General features: G+C 44.9%; 1 protein-coding gene across 6 annotated transcripts in view; it reads right to left on the reverse strand.

Moving 5' to 3' along the window:
• The window catches only part of PTK2 (protein tyrosine kinase 2), an 878,302-nt gene that overhangs the window by 333,375 nt on the left and 523,409 nt on the right, over positions 1–21,518 (reverse strand). For all 6 annotated transcript variants that reach the window (XM_086966271.1, XM_086966270.1, XM_086966268.1 and 3 more), the window contains one exon: positions 12,834–12,889. In XM_086966271.1, the coding sequence (XP_086822397.1) occupies positions 12,834–12,889 (56 nt within the window). The remainder of the gene's footprint in view (positions 1–12,833; positions 12,890–21,518) is intronic.

A 21,518-nucleotide genomic window follows, 5' to 3' on the forward strand; every position in this document is an offset into this window, starting at 1 on the left:
CATCTTTTATTCCCCCTTCTTGATACAAAAAAAAGACTGCAGGAAAACACACGCACTCTGAGTGCTTAAACAGAGTAGTTGAAAGGGAAGGACAAACCCAAGATGATTAAGTGAAGTCACACATGCTAGCGTATTAGATGCAAGCAGATGAGATCAACAATGAAGCCAACCAATAACACATTTCTGGCAGGCTCTAACCCTCCTGTAATATAAGAAATGTCTTGCAACACACAGCACCTGCACTGTCTTAGACAGGACCTAAAAAAAAGCTAAACTGAACAATGAAAAACATTCTCAAATACAAATGCGTTTACATCAACATTTCTTTTCAAAGAAATTAAAACATGAAATGAAGTATGCGGGCTATTCTACCAATGATGGAGGAGAAATCACAAATGCATTCACGTTTGGCTCAATAGAATTCAATATGAAGAACAGCGTAAAACTATACTGCGATTGTCACCTGATATTTTTAGATATTCTGAATTCAGAATACCGTAAGGATTCATGAAAATACTATCTATTTGATAGCAGAAATCTCACAAATAACTGCCAGCATTTGATTTAGCAAATACCACAAGTCTACCTTACAACACATTACCAATAATTATGCTTAATGCTACAACCGAGTGTGTTTCAAGCAACCCCTGAAAATAAGAATATTGTTTGGCAGCAGGCCAAGCCAGCTACTGTTTTAATATTGTAGGGACAACCGTCTTCAGTGTTTTTCTTTTTAAATGTAATTTATTTTGCACGGATGTCATTTTCACAAGTACTTCATAACATGGCGAATCATATCTGGTTGATACAAATAAACATTGGCTTGCAATGAAAATATTAAATTTTTTAACGCCAGGTAATATCCTTCCCGTGGCTCTTCCCTCTAAGTTGCAGAGTTTTCTTTCTAAATCCTTTTCCACTGTCGGTCACACTATCCCTCAGTTACCAACGCCGCAGCTATGGCCACACTGACACTAGTTCTGATTCTTTAAGGAACGAGTTTCCCTTTACTGACATTTTTACAACGAAGTTTGAAATCGTGGGTGGATATAAAGAAGACATTTACACATACGCACTTACAAAACAAAAGTGTTAAACGGATGAACCATTCATCTTACAGCCTTTGTCAAATGAGAGAATTAGAATCCAATGTTAGACACCATAAATATCCTCTATCTTACATAGTCCTCATGCCACACTTCTGCATTTAATACACAATGTAAACACCAGGTTTTATCCAACTCAATACTACTCAATTTATCAATGTAAGACGGGTAGAGCGTGAGTTGCCTTTGTCGGATGAACTCAATTAGCTGCCTTGCCAGCATTACCTGATCACAGGTACAGTCCTGCCTTAGTTCATCTTCAAAAGCTTCACATTTTGATGCTGATAAATTGACACTGAGTTGGGAGGTAACACTGAAATGATAGTTGTTAGACCGGTCAGCCTTACCAAATGGTCTTCCCCTAAAACGTTTTGTCCTCTCCCCTCCCGTTTTGTTGAATATGTTTTTGTAGGCCTTAGGAGACTGTGCACTTTAATATTGCCAACAAGTTCTACAGTGCTTATACAAGTCCCTTGTTAACCTCATGCGCGCGGCGGCTTTTCCCGCTGTGCGCTGAAGTTTTGTAAATACTGCGGTTCATGACGAGCTTAGCTCGTCATGAGTGTACGAGAGGTGTACCTCCTGACGAGCTGAGCTCGTCATCAGCGTGGAAGGGGTTAAGTAGTATACCATATACCCAGGGTCGGTAAATGAACTTAAGTAGCCCTTTAAAACATGTCTCAGGCCTGCCATTGCACCGTGTGCAGTTTTAAACTGCCAATTTGACTTGGCAAAATCTACCTTTTGCAAATCCTAAAACTACCTTTCTAATGCATACAAGTCACCCCTAGGGAAGGCTCTAAACATCCCATACGCCAGGACACATTGTATTAAAAAAGTTAAACATGGGCTTTTACGTTTTATATGTCCTGGTAGAAAACTCACAAATTTGTTTTTCACTACTATGAGGCCTACCATTCCCATAGAGTAACAGTGGGTTACTTTATTATATTTAATAAGTGATCATTTTTGTTTAAGACAGGTAGAAATATCATGTTTGGTGTCTAAAGAACTGTAATTTAAAATCTTCAATAAGAAGGATTTGAAGTCACACTCCTGAAAAAGCCACTTTGAGAAAGTTTACATACAAAAGGTGTTCGCTGAAGAATTATTTATACATTATTCAGTAGTCAACTGGTTAGAGGCGGCAGACCCGAGAGCAGAGGACGGCCCGGGACCAGGGTTCGATTCTCGGCGCGGCAGGTTTCTGGACCAGGGTCAGCGGACTCGATAATTCTCTCGCCTCGGTGCCCACTCTGATCAGCGATCACACTCGGCAACTCTGGGCATTAGCTTGCCTCATCTTCACTAACGGCCCCACCAGACCGCCGGGGATGCCTGGTCTCACCCTGGAGATACCCATTAAGGGACCATCTCTCAGGGAAGCCAGGAAGGGTTTCGCAGCGGTCGAAGCGCCTTGGGACCCTACGGGTAAGTAGTGCGCTATATAAATGCCAATACATTTACATTACATTTACATAACAAGTATGCAACTACTTATCACAGTTCAATCACTATTGTATTCTAACACAGGTTTATTGTTATCGGAATAGTTAATATATTTTTATATAAATGCATCAAAATATCATAAAAAATGATTGTCCAAAGACAAGACAATATATACAGCATTCTATACAGCAGTACATCTGTATAGCGACACTGGTGCCATCCTACAATCCCTTCAAGCTACTAATATACATTAATTACGGGGATATAGGGGAGTGCAAACTCCTCTTAACAATCGAGGTTCAAAGAATCCACAGTCCCAGTAGTTTAAATCCTTATCTTTCAACTAGCTGGAAATGACTGAAGAATGACAAGATGTAATCAATGGTGTGCAGGAGGATAGACTGTCTACGTTTTGGTCTTAAGGTGGCCCAAAAGGTCTGTGAGACAATCATCAGGACTCAGTGTTGAAAGCGAATGAATTAATCCTGCAGGCCCTTGCCTTCAAATTCTATTCCTGCAGAAAGGATCACCAGATGCCTTATGCATCGAGTAAAACTGCCCAAAGGCAATTTTGTAAAGGGTTATTCAATTTGAACTCCGATACAGACCATCCCAACAACTTCTTGAAAGCAGCCAAGAGGTTGTTGGAACGGTCTGTATCAACCAGCAACCGAATTTCTCACAATAGTCAACTGTCTACTATGAATGTACTTTGTGCTGTGGTGTACTTAGTAAATATGAATAAAGGGAGGGTAGTAGTGGTCTCTTTAATTGCACTTCTTACAGACCGACCTATGTAAACCGTGGGCATAGGGTAGCAAAAAATTTCTCAAGTAATGCGGGGTGGTGAGATCAGGTTATATAAACCCTACTACTCACTGTGTAACTTGCATACTGGATCCATAGAAACAGAATGTAAACAAATATTTAGCAAAGAAAACTCAAGCCCTCAGACAGTGTAACAGATTAGTAAAGAATCCAAACTTTGATGATTCGGTAATCAAAGATAGATAGTATGATTTATTGTAAAGTCTTCAGTACATTCAAAAGTTCACAGTTTCTTTCTTCATAGACAGCCAAAGAAACTGTACTTTCGAATGTACTGAAGGCTTTGCAATAAATAATACTATCTATCTTTGATTACCGAATCCTCAAAGTTTGGATTTTTACTAATCTGTTACACTGTCTGAGAGCTTGGGTTTTCTTTGTTAAATACTTAGTAACTATACTTGCATAAAGTTTGATAAAACAACAGAGCAAAGAAAGCAGATGCATCAGTATCACTTTACTTTGGAAAGGTAGCACTGCCATTATTATTTTTATAAATATCAATTGCCTTGGGCAGGAGGCTTCGGGCAGTTCAAGTAACAGACATTATTACTACTAAAATTCAAACGCCTAATTGATTTTTTTCAACCACAGAAAGTCTGGAAAGGGAAAATAGACACAAACTCAAACCGGCAGAGCGCTGCCTTCTGAAGAAGGCACAAAAGGCTACTGAGCCACGTTATTCACTAAGCACAGATGGCCAGTTAGGTCTGCATACCCCAACACTTGTGAATAAAGTGTAATCTTGGACATATTCCTCACAGGGGCCATTCACTGCATACCATGTAGGCCTGTAATGGTCAGGTGACTGTGCAAACAAAGAAAGACTACCACAGCGGGTTCTAATCAATGGCTCTTCTTGTACAGGTCTCAGGTTGCCTACAGTGCATGTTAAGAATGTGCCTTTGTGTAGTGGGTTATTTTTCATGCGCCCTGCAGAATTCCCCTGCCGAAAAAAAAACACATTTTGACATACATTAATCTGCTTGGATTCTTGTAATTGTCCCAATTTTAGATCTCTAGGTGAATTTTCAGCTTTTTGTGGAGCGGTTCATGCTGGGATGTCTATGGGTCGCCATGCGCTCTATAAATCACAGTATACTATAACGTTTCCCTCAATACAATTACCAATGTACATGCTTGATGCAGATTAACCCCTTGCGTGCGGGGCGTATTTTCCGCCTGTGCTGACTCTGCCTTGCGCGGGCGGAGTCATGACGGAACGGTTCCGTCATCAGCACAGCTCAACCGATGCTGATGACGGAACCGTTCTGTCATCAGCATGGAAGGGGTTAAACATCGGTACGTTGGCACATGGCTCACTAAGACAACGAACACACAACATTCCTGACCATCCTGCAATGAATTGTGAATTTGAAGATAGAGGATGAGGTTAGAAAAAGTATTCACTACCCACACAGAGAAGAGATTGGCCTATTTATGGACAAAATCTCTTATCCAAACTTCACCAGCAGCTAAAGTGGGAGACCATGTATTCTGATTTTTATCAGGACACACGGGATGAACCGTGTCAAGAGTGATCATCCTGGCTTGAGGCTTGGTCCCAGGCTAGAATCAGTACATCTACAGGTACTAGAGCTAAAGTACTGTTGGGGTCTTTGGAGAGTTGGTTGTAACAGAATTCTGCTCTGTGACTCTGGTCATGCAAGTCATACTGGAAGAGGTGTAAGTGGCTCAGAGGGGTTTCAACTGGGTAGAACAGTAAAGATTTGACACAATTGGGAGACAGTCTCTTAGAAAATGTGGGTAGCCAATAAAGGTAAAGAAACTACTAAGATGCTGAATAGAAGAGTGTGAAAAACCAATCTGGGATTTGCTTCCAGCAGGTGGTGCTTTCTCCAACATCACCCCCAAGACATGGAACAACATCCCTCAGGACATCAGAGCCTCCTCCTCACTTTGAGTTCCGCAAGAAGCTGAAGACCTGGCTCTTCATATAAGCACCATGTGGACCACAATCGTACACACCTGCCAATGACCTGGATACCCTCTTGGGTGATTAGCGCGCTATACAAGCCAATATAGCACAACATAGGAATGGGGTTTCTATTTTAGAGAATCTCTGGTAATTAAAATGTTGTCTGTAGAGTAGTGGTCTGCAGTGGACACTGGGGGACTCGGAGGACAGTGCTGCATTACCCCGATGCAATATTAACCAAAACGTAGTTGACAACTTTTCAGAAAATGCTTCAGATAGCGTGATCTTGCTTATGCCCAACGTGGGCTGCTAAAATATACTTAGGGGCCATTTGAGTGTGGTGTGCATAGAATGGAGTGGCATTCTACTTAGTGGCGCAACAAGATAATGGGGCCCCTTGCAGAATGTTGTGAGTGATAGGTTTTAGGCTGAAAAGAGGTGCCATGGAGGGACCCCTGAACGGTGTCAGGTCCCATGAAGGATGGGCTTCCCATGCCCACAGGGGCCTGTTACACCAGGTACGACTACTTGAAAATAAAGATGGTATGTGGTGGTTTTCAATAACAAGTTATAATTTTATAAGCTGCGTTGTCAGCCAAGCAGAGGCAGGGCTTTAACAGACATTTTCAAACCTGCTCTGACGGTGATAAAATTCGAAGATAAATAATGTGACCGTTCTGACAAGTAAAATTGCCATTTCCTCATATTTAGATTGAGTGGACTTGAAAAGGGAAACTAGTCAGCATTCTTAACAAGACATTTGCACATTTAAACTTTCTACTTGTAAATTAACTGAGCAGTGAAAACATAGGTGTAGCTATACAGCAGGGGCCTCCCACCTTTTCTGTACTGGGAGCTATACTTATGTTCAATGAAATGCATTGAGAGTTACTAATATTATTATGTTGTATAATCTCCATTTTTTTAATATGTATATTAATTCAACCAAGCAAAAGCTTTCTAATTTGATAAGCTGGGCTGCACACAGGTGAGCTACTCAGAGGAAGGTGGAGAGCTACTATAGCTCACAAGCTACTGGTTGGAGACCCCTGCTATACAATCTGTGTGGTGTGTAGATAATCAATAGTGTTCAATCTGTGTGCTGCACACCACAAGAGATTCTTTTAGTTGTCCAGGTTACTGGCCAGGTAATTCAGATTTAAAGTGTGAATTGGAAAGTCTACTGCAACAATAGACATCAGTAAAGACTTAAGAGCACAGACAAATCCTTGGGGTGATGCATGAGTCACTGTCATACGCACAGCCTTTGGGAGTCTGGAAGGAGGGCTCCCATGGAAAAGAGTATCTAGAAACGACTCCCCGGGACAGAAGATGTCCCATCACAAGAGACAGCTTCTAAACAATGAGTCGGAGGTAACCAAAGTGGAGACATGAGGACTTCCAATGTGTGTAGTTACAAAACATGTTCTAAGACCACAAATGTGCAAACAAAGCACACAACAGTGAAATCAGAACGCATAGCTGTGAAGACTGACTGTGGGACAGGCTTCATTGCCGGATGAGGCCGCAGATCCAGTGCTGATGTCAGTAACTAAGTACAACAAAGACAATCTGACAGCTTCTTAACGTCTGATGAAAGATGGACGTCAAGGATTTCCACTCCCACTGCTCCCAAATCTTCCTGGGAGACTTCAACCTCCATTGGAATGATGTAAATGATGGGGTGGTCAATAGCCTCAAATCCTTCCTTCTTGACCTTAACCTAATTCAAATCTGTGACAGCCCACACATATCAAAGGAGCTACCTTAGATCTCGTCATTGGTAGGCCCAACTCCTGCCTCCTCGATTCTATCCTCCCGTGCGATTGGACCGACCACTATTGCATCACTTTCCGTATCTTGGATTTGGTAAAAACAAATAAAGCCCAACCCAAGAACCCTAAACAGCTGAAAAGATGCCTATTGAATGTCAACCCAGTTGATCTGACTTCTCGCTGTGAAAACATCCTGCCCTCTCCACCAAACATGTCAGATGTCCACAAACTTACGGCCCATTATAACCATGCAATGCTGAATGGCCTAGATTTGGTTGCCCCACTTCAGCTCAAAAGAATCCCCTCCAAAAGCTCCAAACCATGGTTTACCGATAGTCTTAATTCAGAAAGGAGAAACCTAAGACTTGCTGAAAGGTTGTGGCGGTTCAATCCATCCCTTGAGCATCTGCACCACCTAAGATCCCTGAGAAGCCCCTATAATAAACGCATCAGATGCTCTAAGGCCACCTTTTTTAGAACTCAGTTAGACCAAGCAAAAAAACGTCCCCAAAAATTGTTATAACTCATCAAGTCCCAAGCCAACAGTCATCCGAACTCTGAATCACTGGGTCTAGGGACATTACCCATTGCAAAGAATTCCCAAATTTCTTCATAGATAAGACCAGTAAGATTGAAACAGAACTACGATCAGCCTTTAAACACCGGTCTATCAGCCCACCTACCCCCCTTTTCCCACTTAGTAGCGAGTGCATGCTCCCGGCGTTATCACACCTCCCCAAAAATAACGCCTCCTGGAATCTCTTCCAAACCTTGGATAAAGGCACTGTACGCAAAATGCTGGCGACTCTGAAACCTTCCAACCACTACAATGACCTGTTGCCATCGATCCTTTTCCCTGTTGTTAGATCCTCCCTATTAACATTGTGGACTACGATTGTCAATGCTTCACTGCGGCAAGGTGTTATTCCAGATTGCCTAAAAATGGGCCAAGTCACTCCGATTTTAAAGAAACCTACTGCGGATCCCTCAGACCTTCAAAACTTCTGCCCGATCTCCAACATCCTCACCTTAGCAAAGCTCTTGGAGAAATGCGTGTTTGCCCAACTTTGCAACCACGTCGACTATTTCCAACTCCTGGACCAATGCCAAACTGGTTTCCGCTCGGGCCATAGCACAGAGTCGGCCCTAACGCACATCGTTGATGACGCGTTAAGAATGTTGGACCACAATGAGTTGTGCCTACTGATCCTTCTTGACCTTTCGTCAGCATTTGACAGTGAGACCAAAGGACCAAAGGCAGCAGACCAGGTCAAGCACTACGGATCATTTAGTTCTCAATTTTGGATGGTGCAAACTTCTTCCAACACCCGCTGCCGTAGGGTGTATAGATTAGTGAAATACAAAAAACAAAATGGAAGGTGCACTCAAATAAAGTCAATAGAAATGGTAATTTAAAGTATCTTCTTTATTCAAAAGTATTCATGGAGCATAGGCACAGCCAACGCGTTTTGTTCCTCTTGCCTTTTAGGAACTTCGTCAGGGTGAGTTCTTTGTACAAGGTGAGCTGGAATCAAAGAAGTCAGGTAAGTATAGATCAGAAGTGGCGGTAGTTCGGTAGATCAGAACAGAATAACCTTTAAACTTGGAAAAGTGAGCCCCACAGGGGGTGGCCTCGAGTAGATCCAGTCGGTATTCTAAGGTTCAGGAGAAGTTTGGAAACTAGAGTCAGCCCCACGACCTAAGTAGTATTGGATGTGTTAGGATTGTATCCTCTTCAACACAGTTTCTAGTATAAATCTTGCGGAGCATGTAACTTTGGGTCCCACGAAACCGACCTCCGAGATAAAGGAGTCGAACAAATTACTTAAACCGCCACCAGTCCGGAAAATACCCGAGTATTTGTGGCAATAACCACGGAGCACCTGTGATAGGGTGACCGCTCCAGAAGTTCTGACACAACCGACTCCTTTATCTTGGAGGTCGGTTTCGTGGGACCCAAAGTTACATGCTCCGCAAGATTTATACTAGAAACTGTGTTGAAGAGGATACAATCCTAACACATCCAATACTACTTAGGTCGTGGGGCTGACTCTAGTTTCCAAACTTCTCCTGAACCTTAGAATACCGACTGGATCTACTCGAGGCCACCCCCTGTGGGGCTCACTTTTCCAAGTTTAAAGGTTATTCTGTTCTGATCTACCGAACTACCGCCACTTCTGATCTATACTTACCGGACTTCTTTGATTCCAGCTCACCTTGTACAAAGAACTCGCCCTGACGAAGTCCCTAAAAGGCAAGAGGAACGAAACGGGTTGGCTGTGCCTATGCTCCATGAATACTTTTGAATAAAGAAGAAGATACTTTAAATTACCATTTCTATTGACTTTATTTGAGTGCACCTTCCATTTTGTTTTTAGCATTTGACAGTGTCAAACATGATACTCTAATTGACCTCCTGGAACACAGGATGGGGCTGTCTGGGCCTGTGCTTAATTGGTTCTCCTCATTCCTTCTGAATAGATCCCAACGCTTCAAGGTGAACCAATCCCTGACCCATCCTACACCGGTTTCACTGGGCATTCCCCAAGGTTCAGCACTCTCTCCAAATGCTCTTTTATCTGTTCATGGAGCCTCTAACAGAAATGCTCAAATCATACAGCATTCTCTATCACATGTATGTGGATGATACTCAGCTATACCTGAAGATCACCTCCCCTGCGGACATTCAGGCCCTTAGCTCAGTCTTACTGGAAACACAAAGCTGGATGATACGTAATCACCTGAAACTAAATGTTCTAAAAACAGAATTCCTCCTTATCTCACCCCATAAGCAATCACCGGACACAGTGGTTGAATCAGCTTTCGGCTCTTAACAGCAGACCTGACCTCGTTGACTCTGCATCCTCGCTTGGTATCATACTAGACAAGAGGCTGAACATGCAAAAACACATCAGTTCACTCACCAAAGGAGCGAACTTCCAACTCAGCATCCTTAGGAAGCTCAAACATTATCTCCTTGCTCATGACCTAAAGGTTGCAGTACAAGCATTGGTGATAGCAAAGCTGGACTATGGCAGTGCTACGCTGCGTGGCCTGGCCGGAGTGATAACTGCTCCCCTTAGGGTGACCCTCAATGCGGCAGCCAGGTTAGTTACGGGCACAAAGAAATTCAACCACATCTCTCCTGACTTGCTAGCCCTGAAATGGCTCCCCTATGAAGCTCGGATACAGCTGAAAATTGCATGCATGACTCACAAAGCCATCCTCTACACCCCGATGTACCGCGCTCAGAAATTGGAACTCTCATGTGGTTCAAGAGCTTCTAGAAGCGCCAGCACGCTACTACTCAAACCACAAAATTTAAAGAAAAATGAACAACCTATAATCAATCATTTTCAGGCATGGCGCCAAGGATCTGGAACCCTCTTCCCCCCGAAGTCAGGGTGATCCTTTCCTCTGCCCTGTTCAAATCATAAGTTAAAGAGCTCTTGATGAAAAAATATCTGCCTCAGACCTCCTTCCCCACTTGATCCTCGACCTTTTGATGCTGCCCTGTGCCCTAAATGCTATGTTCTTGAGACTGGTGGACAATCTATATATTTGTACCTGTCGATTTGATGATTATTTGTGTGTTCCAAGTACTCGTACTTTTTGCATAATCTGTAAAGCGCTCTGATACCCTCTGTGGTCCTGTTCGCGCTATATAAAACTTTCAAAATAAATAAATAAGGAAGGAAGAGGACGGAAAGGTCCTCAAATCAGTCAAGAACAATTTTTTAATATTAGCATCTTTTACAGCAGCAAGCTCCACCTCCTACTGAGGAGGCAAGGTCAAGAGCGGTAGACTGTTCACCTGATCCTGCTATGCCAGGCGCCAGGATTCAAACTATCAGGATTCAGAGGACATGTCCTGGGCGCCAGGGGCAGGTCTGATGCCCAGGCCTCCTACAACACAATATGGCACTACGTTTCTGGCTGCACAAAAAAAGGGGCTGAACACCTTAGCAAATCTGACAAAGCAGTCATACATAGTAATAAAATGCTGAATGTTAAAGAACTCCATGCAATCACACAAAAAACGACAGAGCAATTTGTCCAAACTTGATAGAGTGAAATACAGATTAATAGGGAGGCTGCGGGAAGTCACTTAATACATAAAATGCAGATTTCACAGGGTGAAAAAAGGGCAGGTATTGCATGAATACCAATGAAGACAGACCCAAACACTGCAGACCCAGCGCTGGCGCAGCTCATTAACCTGGATAGTTTAGGGGTGAGTCAGTACAACTTACAGACCGTACCATCCGTCGCTGACATTTCTTAGATTACTCATGCTGGCTGGGTTTACTTGTATGATCAATCGCTGCTCTTTACAAAAGTACACACTACACAATAGTGTCGCTCAATGTCGGCCATTCTGACTCAGCCCTGCTGCTGATAAGGCACGGCTCCCATCACTCTTACTGACAACACTTTCCAAGGAGACATAATACAGGGCAGCGTGCAGACTACGAAAAGGCCAGACGTGGCCTTACAACTCAATGAGAAATGGATCCCCTCTGCAAGGGGACAATTAACCTCAGGCCTACAATGCTCCACTGTGCCACGGCCTTCACATTTCACTTCCTCTGCACAAGGCAAGTGGAAGTGAAACAAGCCAGCCTTTGAGTTCAAGCTTCCCATGCACCACGGGTAAGGAGTGTGCCCCAGCTGTCAGAGGGCTATAAATGACTTTTTTATTTGGCGACTTGCTTAACTGTGTCTCACATAAATGGCATGGGGGTGGGAGATATCTGTATTCTGCAGGGCCGGTCTGCACTGCTGTAAAGGGTATTTTAATGCATGTCTTTACCCTGTCAGGGAAGGGGGTCTCCTTCTGTGCCACATACTCATAAAAAACTGGCATACACCTAGGCAGAATATGTCATACGATTCCGAGAACTGCTGAAGATCCACGTGTACAGGAATTTGTCACTGTCTATGAATTTATACAATTTCAGGACATCTTGTGGGGGACTTTCGTTAAAACTGCACACTATTTGTAACAGGCATGCAAAATATCGATGTAATACATCTTAAAACTAACTATTTCTTAGGTAGAGAAAAATCAAAACGGACTATTGTTCAAATAGAACATCAGAAACTGCATTACTTTGTGGCGCGTGAATAATATGCAATCCTGTTACAAAACACAATTGTATTCGTTTTATCAACCTCAGAAGGATGAAAGGCTGAGTCTGGTCTGCCAGGAAGGGCTGGCTGCTACTCGTTTATCTTAATGCACTCCTCCCACACACAACAAGGGCTACAGTGCATGTAGCTTTTGAACTGTGCATTTACGTGCACGAATGAATAAAACTGAAATCAGCTCGGATTTATTGAAGAATACTAACAATTCAGTAAATAACGCTAAACGTAATGCTAAAGCGAGTTCAAATGTTCATAGGAAAGACATGCATTCTGTGGCTGTTTGGAGCATGATGACAAAATATTTGAAAATGTTTTGACATGTAGCGACGAGCTGGCTGTTTCAAAAGGGCATTTTTACTGGGCAGCGCGGAAACAGCCGGTCAGCTATTTAGCCGCTCTCTCAGACACACAAAAAATGTACACTTCACCCAGCCTCGCAAATGAAAAGAAGCGCCTGCTGCACCGACTCAACATGCATGAAATCAATATGCCATACAACAAATACGTTTCTTGGGGGGTGGGAACAACCGCGGCAACTAGAAGTTAAAAGCAATCATCATTGTCGGGAAGTCACCTGAGGCTTACCTGAGACGGAGACGGCGTGCGTGCGGACCCCCTGCTGCTTCTCGTTGTTGGCCAGCCTGCAAGAGAGAGGGAGGAGGCTGTGAATGGAGATCATTCTCCCGCACACACACACGCACGCACTGGCTGCACTCACTCGAACAGGGCACCTACTGTCAGCACCGGGCGCGAGCCGCTGCAGGCAGGCAGGGGAGGGAGGGCGCGAGGCGGCGGAGAGGGAAGTACCACTGGCGGCCCTAGGAGGGGAGCGCAGGCCGCGGCAGACGGGGAAGTTGTGCAACACGTGTCTAGGGCCGGTTTCTATGCGCCGCTAATGTCAACAGTTTACATAAGCGGGCAGGGCTGCGGTGCGAGGCACGGCGCGGCTTCGGGTGTGAAGGGCTTGTGTCAGCGCTGCAGCTCCGGGAGCTCGCGCTGCTGAATCTGCTTCTTAAAATGGAGTCCGAGAACCTATAAACAGCTGGCTCGGAGTCCGGCTGGGGCCTGCACTCACCGGGCACTCTCGGGAGTGTCAAGTGCACGCTTCAGAGCGCGGAGCAGCAATCCTGGGAAGGCTGCAGCTCCTGCAGATGGAGAGTGCTGCTGCTGAAAGCCAGAGGGAGCGACATCTTTCTTTCAATAAAAAACACACTCTTGGCAGCGAGGACGCACAGATCCCCGTCCCTCCTCGTTGGGCCTGGCCTGCGTCCCCCGCCGGGCCTATAAACACGAGCGGCTGTGAAAAGGATGACGTGCGAAGAACAGAGACTCGCCGTCATCCACGGCTCACTTATGGTTGCACAACTTCGCAGACCTCAGAAATATCAACGATCACTGGAAAAGAAACCCAAGGAAACGTGCACCATTATCCATCTGGTATAGCGCTAGAGGGGAAAGTCAAGCACCCCGCGCACTGATTTTTACAGGGACCGGGAGTATTCGGCACGGTCACTGCCAGGGTTGATCCAAATCTTGCTGTCAGTCACTCTCTCACCCTTTCACACCCGTGTCTCCCAGGCTCTGCCCTCTCACCTGTGTCAGTTATTCATCCACCAGATGGGCCGTGTAGCAGCCCCCCACCCACACTCCGTTTCTGTAACACATTTACTTCACCGCCATTTCTTTTGATACATTTGCCAAACTTCTCCCCCTGACTCCTTTAATCTCTCATTGTTTGTAACCATCACCGAGGGCTCCCTTGTCAGTCACAACCGTCTCATGCTACAGTCTCTTCTCCACCTCCCTTGCATCGCCTGCTTACACGGTCTGCTCGCAACCTTCCTTTCCCCCGTCATCTTTACTCTTGGGGAATTTAGGGAGCCCTTTCAGATGGAAGCAAAGTCCTGTGTCCGAACGGTGGCACCTGATGGTTCCTGAGGATACAGGAAGGACATGCCTGTAGCGCCTGGAAACAATTCTGAAACCTACAGAGCCAGACTCTACTCCCTAAGTCACTGTGGATGCTGACTGGGAATTAAACTGGGACAACACAGAGCTCCAAGGGAAGGAGTTACCATTCATTCACTCAGGCCTTCAGGAAATATCTGCACTGCATGCCTAAAAAGTTTCAACTTAACATAAAATTCCATTTATTTGAAAGACATTTTTTACCCAACCGTGCACTGCAGAGGTGACATTAACCCTAACCAATGTCTGTTTTGAGAGTGGACCTCACTGTGGTACATCCTTTATTCCCTGGACGGTAAATTGTTTCTCTAAAATGGTAAATGCAGGGCTCCTGTCCTGGAGATTGACTTTGAAATCCCACTAAGCGAGCTTTGGAAGACATTTGCTGCAAGGGACTGCAAACACCAATGGCAATCCACAGACGGGATATGTGTTTGTCTCCTAGGGTTCCTAATTGGCATTTAAGTTCAGCTTGAGCTACACTGGAAAGCAAAATGTCTTCATGCATCAAGCTGTCTGATTTTTAAATCCTAATACATGTCCATATCTAAAACAAAAACACCAGTTTCACTTCAAGTGTTAGGGATCACGCGTGCTTTATTAGTCGTGATTTTTCAAAATACTTCAATATAAATCCAGCACCCACAACAAACTTCTAACAGCTTTGCACTTGGAAAAAACGAAAGCATAAATATACATTGTTTTACATCTGGCTTGCTACACCACCCCTTGATCTGCCTACCTCATACAAACAAGACAAAGTGAAGGATAGTGGGAGAAAGACAATGCCAAAACAGCTCTTCGTCCTCCCTGCTCAATGGTGTAAGCAAGATAAGACCTGAAATACCAACATTTTAACATATGGCTGCTCACAATTTACTGGTCCCAGCTCTAAAGTATAAAAAAATCTATAAAACCTACCCCAATCCAGGTTACCATGATGGAAAAGAAGAAACACTCTTTCTCAAGTGTTAGTACTCCACAAATATTCTACAGTACGTGAAAAATGGTATCCCTCGTTAAGCAGCAACACAAACTCCATCTGAAGGATTTCCAACAAATGTGGTGCCACAAAGCTGTCGCTAAATTTCCAATGGACTCTACGCAAATGCTATGACAGAAGGGTACCATTTCCTTGCAGCGGACCAGTGATTTACAACCACTTAAACAGGCAGTCTATGTGACTTCAACATCTGTGCACTAGGCATCTTGGCAGCCCCCCCACCCCCAATTCCTGGAACATTAAGTTGACTGCTGCCACCAGTTAACTACTGAGGGTGAAGAGATGAGAACACTGGATAATCATCGGTACAGGAGAAAAACAAGCATTGGCATAACCAATAGGTTTCACCCATGCAACCGAATGACTTTGTCAATGTTTTCAGTCATGTTGCACAGCAGCACTGCTGCTGTGCTGCATGGTTGGAAGTTGTTTTTCTTTGTTATATTATTGCTGGCGGGCGCCAGAAACATTTTAATGCAAGCCCCTCCAAGATGCCTCCCGCCCTCCTGCCAAGTATTTGTTTTTTGTGTGTGGTTTGACGCAGCCAGCGCTGCTGGCATCAAAGCTTTATTCTTTTTAAACTTTCAGCTACACCATGGCTAAAAACATTGACATAGGTAATGGCGAGCATGGGTGATGCCTGTTGGCTTTGCCAATGCTTATTTGTGGGGAGCATTCTAACCACTAATAATTCCTTGGCCGCTCCCATTCTTTATGCATCAATCACATGTGCGCCCACAGCTGACAGAGCTGTAGAAGTACACCTGTGATCTGTGCTTGCTTATTTAACCTTTCAACACGGGACAGGAGGAGGCACGCAACCATGGAGTGAAACAAAACAATTTAGGACGGGAGGTGGAAGGAAAATAAAGCTGAACGGGCGGGTGGGAGGCACCAAGCAACAACACAGGCAAGCAACATTGTGGGCAGTGGCGGTTCTGCATTAAGGAGGAGGAGTGTTAGTGTTGCCCCCGCCCCCTGCCAGGACAGCAGCAAACATGAAAAATAAAATGGTAATAAACAGATTGTATTACTATTTAAGTTTTAGTGCAGCCAGGTCGAGCCAATTGTTAGGGCGGGCCAAAGCTGCAACAGTGTGGAACAGGAGGGCTGGTTGGGGCAAGCAACAATGCAGAACTGGAGGGCAGGAGGGTGGATGCAAGCAACAATGTGGGACGGGATGGCGGGTGAGGGCACGCAACAATGCGGGACGGGAGGGCGGGTTAAGGCACGAAACAATGCGGAACGGGAGGGTGGGTGGTGGCAAGCAACAATGCGGGAGGGCGGGTGGGTGGGGCAAGCAACAATGCGGGCCGGGAGGGGGGGTGGGTGGGGCAAGCAACAATGCGGGACGGGAGGGCGGGTGGGAGCAAGCAACAATGAAATGAAATATACCAGTATTTGTAAAGGGCACAGCTACCTCTGAAGTGGTGTTCTGGCGCTGGGGGCCCTCGGGAAGATTAAGCAAGCTATTGTCCAGGGTCACATGGTGCTGGGCTAAGGGATCGAACCGTGAACCCGTAGTCCCGAGTCAGGCACCCTGGCTGCTGCGCCACACGTTTTCCAATGCGGGACGGGAGGGCGGGTGGGGGCTAGCAACGTGGAGTGGGACAGAAGGGGGTGGGGAGATGGCCTGCAATTATTCACTCTTATGGAGAACTGCAACTAAAAGAAAAAGTAAGCTCCTAAAGGCAAGCGCGAGTATTGGAAGGACACTGGGCAAGGAAGCAATACTTGGGCTATGCTCCAGGGCAGAGAGAGAGAGAGAGAAGAGAGAGTAAGAGACAGAGACACACGACCAAGAAGAGAAGCTGGCATGCCCTGACCAAAAGAGAAGCAAGGAATTGCGAGTGACGTTGAAGCCAACCAATGGTAAGCAATGAGCTGGCTTCAAAGCCCCTGCAAGCTGTAAGCATGCGCTGTCTCAGATGAGATCTAAAAACTATACTGGTGAAGATTTCTGTCCTTCTAAGTTTTATTCACCATTATCCATTGCTTCTAAACCCAAAATTCCATTTGAAAGATTTATCCTAAAATAACACGCTGTGTTGTGCTGCACTATGATTGACAATGCTGTAATAATAAAGGATAACATGGGCGATGTAACCCGCTGAGAAGTTCAATTGGCCACAAGGAACAGATCAGAAGGAATATTTTCTGGCAGTCGCAGTAAGTTAAATAAACCCGTAGGATGGACATAGGATCTTTTGTGTAAAGCATACACCCATCTTAACTAGCAGCAGCTGAGAGGTGTACAATGCAGTGCATTCTACATGTTCACTCATTCTCGCTTTTGAATGCAGAGGAGATGCATGGTGGCTGTAAGCTACCTTTTACAACGGGTCTGTGCTTCAAAACCTACGAAAAGGCGGATCCAATTTGGAACAGGCTTGCAAAGGATAACATCCCCTGCACCTAAAGTTTTGGCAAATTTATTATTCTTCAAATTGCAAATCCAGACACTATATTGTTCATTTATTCGAATATACCAGTTTTGGGCGCTTAAATAGCAAAGACATCCAGTAGTATAATTAATAACCGATATTTCACAAGAAACCGGAAATATGGAAAATATGAAGCAAGCTTATCTAAATTACTCAGCAAAAAAGCACACACTTATTATCAAATAAAAAAGATACTTAATATAGAAGGTAAGGGCATGCCTGTAATGCTGGTTTGCCAATCTATACCGCGTATCACCCTAGAAACTACAGCTACCAGACTAGCCTAATTTTACATTTATTGTCAAATCTGACGTGGAAAAAAAACCTGTAATCTACCAGATTACATTCATTGATGTTTAGTGACAAAATTCACTGCTCTGAAATTAGCAGCATTAGTTTCAACACCCCATGGCATGTTACTCGAATATAGTGTTTACCATTTATACAGGGCGCTGAGTAAGTTGGTCTTTCCCTTAGTGTCCCTATAAAACATATTATTAGTATTTGAAAATATACACTCCCGAAATGCTGTAAGGCCTTGGAAGCGCAAAGAGGGATCAAGCCCATCACAATTACTCATTAAATCGCCAAGCCTTGTGGCTTCAGCAGTCCACATTTAGACTTTAAATCACAATCATTGAGTTACTTCGCAAGAAAACCCCATTGGAGGGGAACATGGGAATGAGGATGTTTATTCTTCAGAACAATTCTGAATACACTCTCAAGAGAAACTAAGAGTGGAAACAAAAATATCATCCAAATATCAGAAAGTAATAAACATGGCTCACCTAAACCACAAAGCCACAACAGCACATCAATGCAACATGCTTAATACAGTAAAACATTTTGCTCATACATCTTAAAACGCGTAATAATAATATTTACCTGGTATTTGTAAAGCGTGAACTAATCACCCCTAAGGGACTCAAGGCGCTGGGTGCCATCTAGAAGATTAAGCCAGCTATTGCCCAGAGTCACATAGTGCTCGGCTGAGCTGCCGCCGGGATCAAACCATGAGCCCCGTGCTCCGGAGTCAGCCGCCCTTGCCGCTGCGCCACACCCCTCCCGTATGCTATTTGTTCCTCGCAAACCGTAACGCTTTCCTCCAACAACCACTGGTAATTTCACTGGGAACAGGACCCTGGCTTGTATCCCCAAGTTAATAAAGGTCTTTCACAATTCCTGCAAACAATTCCTTTTTAGGTTGAGTCTAGCTGGCGCGCATGCGCTGCTCTATGGGAGGCTTCTTGTGAGCACTCCAAACTTCTCCGCGTGGGTCGGACTCCTCCCACACATTGGATTTGCCTTTGCGTGTGTCTTTCAATAATAAAAGCACGCAAATGGCCAAAGGCGGGTGCATGTCCCACCTCTCCTCCAAAGGTTAACTCCCACGGTGTATTGCTCTCGGGAGTGAGCAGCGGCGCGCATCCTGGCAGCTGCATTCCTCCCTCGTCATGGATCAGGTTACTAATTAAACACAGCGCAGTCGCTTTCACTTTAGCGTCCGCGCTTATTGTTTTGTGTGGGCTTGTTTCTAAATGTCCTGTTTTACTTTGCTCCTGCCCCCCTTCCTACCATGTTCACTATGCTCCCGCCCCCTTCACCATGTCTTTGTCTCATTTGTAGAGCGGTCCGCTTTCACTTTGGGGGCCATTTCTTTAAAACAGGATTGCTTCTTTAAAGTGAAGTATTTGTTATTTGTAGCGCGTTCCACTTTCACTTTGGGGACCGCGCTTGCCGACGCCTTCATTATCTTTAATTCTTTCATTTATACAAAGTGTCTGGTGCAAGCCGGGGGAGCATTTTCCTTTTGTCGACACCAGAACAATACAAGTGCATTGCGGTGTACCTTGAACTCCTGCACCGCTTCCTCCACGGGCACAGCCGCGTGGGAGCTGTGCTCGCAGGACAGGCTGCACACCACGCAGATCGCCCTCTGGTCGTCCCTGCAGAACAGCTTCAGCCTCTTGTCGTGCTTGTGGCACGGTAAGTGGCTGCCCTCTGATGGAGGCTGAGTCGCTTCAGCTGGTCTGCCATGGTGCCCAGCTGCACGTTGGCTCTCAGTCGCTTCGTCGGAGGTACGCTTGCACTGCGGGCACAAGAAGTTTGCAGACGGGCCTGCCACATATTTTGAGATAGATGGATGGCAGAAGTTGTGGCCGCTGTCCAGGGTCACAGGCTCTGTGAAGAAATCCAAGCAATTGGAGTAGGTGGCGCCTTCATGGACGATCTCCTCAAAGTGCCCGGCCGCCATGGTTCAGGCCAGAAGCAGCTGCCCTGTGCGTAGGTGAGTTCACCTCGCATTGTTTGCTGAGCCTCTCAAGGGTGGCGGGAGTGGCGCTGCTATAAAAATGATGTCTCATCTCAGATGGTACTTTAACCTGCGTATTATTCAGACTGATTGAATTTCAGATAGATAGAGGTTCAGTTTCAAATAGTGGAGAATTGCATTGCATCAATTTTAATTCCCTGTTCGCTCAAAGGATCAGCTAAATTTGCTCAAGAACTTAGCTTAAAAGAATGCACAACCATTCAATGGTTCTAATTTTCCATGCTTATAGTTGTGAGACCTGGCATTCTTGGCGAAGTTTCCTCAAATTTTGTGCCTCCCAACCTCCTGTTTTTGCTGACTTCGTTTTTTCTCACCTTAGGATTCTGTACACTTTACCACCGCTGACCCGTGCTGAAGTACTTGTGCTCTTCCCCTTAGTTGTTGTCAAGAGCCTGTAAAGGCCTGGAGGTTAATGTTACAAAATTGAACTGGAGACAAAATCAAATATTTTCTTTTGTAACTGGCAATTTCTGTATTTGTTTACGTTAAGTGTTAGTAAATGGGTCAGCTCTAGTGCATATTTAAAAGTGATTTTTATTTATGTTTGTATTCAATACCTAGCAACACAATACATAGGATAATGTGCTGCATACCTAAACGCTTATACGGTCCCAAAGGCGAGACCTATTGGCTATGCCAATGCTTGTTTGTTGTTGTAGCCAGTCACACATACGGCAAATCCAAAATCCGTTGGCCATGGTAGGCAATCTGTTCAGTTGCCAGCTCCAAACTCACTTCTTTCTGGAAGTTGTCTCACATGACAGCCAAGACCGTACTCCAGCACTGCTCATCATCTTTTGCACCACTAGACAGGGTTGATAACGTCATGCGTCTCACCCAGTTCCATCCATATCTGGTTTGCCGAGAACTAATTTCCCTTGAATGAGTTGGACTGCAGAAAACAAAACAATGAAAACAGAAACTCTTGCTAGACAAATTCGATGCCATGTCTTGCAATATCGATTTACTGTGGTTCTGCGTTGATAACATAGAGCTGTCGCAGACAAAACCAATAGAGTTTGTGCAACCATATAGCTAGGATGGGGGAGGGGGGAGGTGTAGCAGTGTTCAGGAGGTGAGGGAGCATGGTAAGCTTTGAGAGCGAATTGTATTGATAAAAGCTCAAGGAAGTTGAAGTGACGATCCTGATATTGTGAAGGTCACTTACCCTGCATGGTCTGGTGGTCTATGTGAGAACTCCCTGTAGGAGAGAGGTGTGTGTTATAATAGTCACAGGCGTGGCTGGGTGCGCGAAAGGCCTGCCTTGCATCACCTTCGTAGGTGTCCACCACTGTAGAGAGCTTTGGCCTGAAACAACACAAGAACTTCGCACTCACCCTGAGCTTGTGACCATTGGACCGGCAAACACTCCTACAAGGGTCTCATGTGCAACCTTGTTTATGCGATTACTGCAATCCATGAAGTCATCATGCCTAGCAGCCACATGGAAGTGAGAGCCAACAGTTTGATTGAAAATGAGTCGGTGTTTGTTGTAGGTTGGCAACCCTTTGCTGAGTTGGATA

Source organism: Lissotriton vulgaris, chromosome 4_1, assembly GCF_964263255.1.
Source record: "Lissotriton vulgaris chromosome 4_1, aLisVul1.2, whole genome shotgun sequence".
In the NCBI taxonomy this organism is placed as follows: domain Eukaryota; kingdom Metazoa; phylum Chordata; class Amphibia; order Caudata; family Salamandridae; genus Lissotriton; species Lissotriton vulgaris.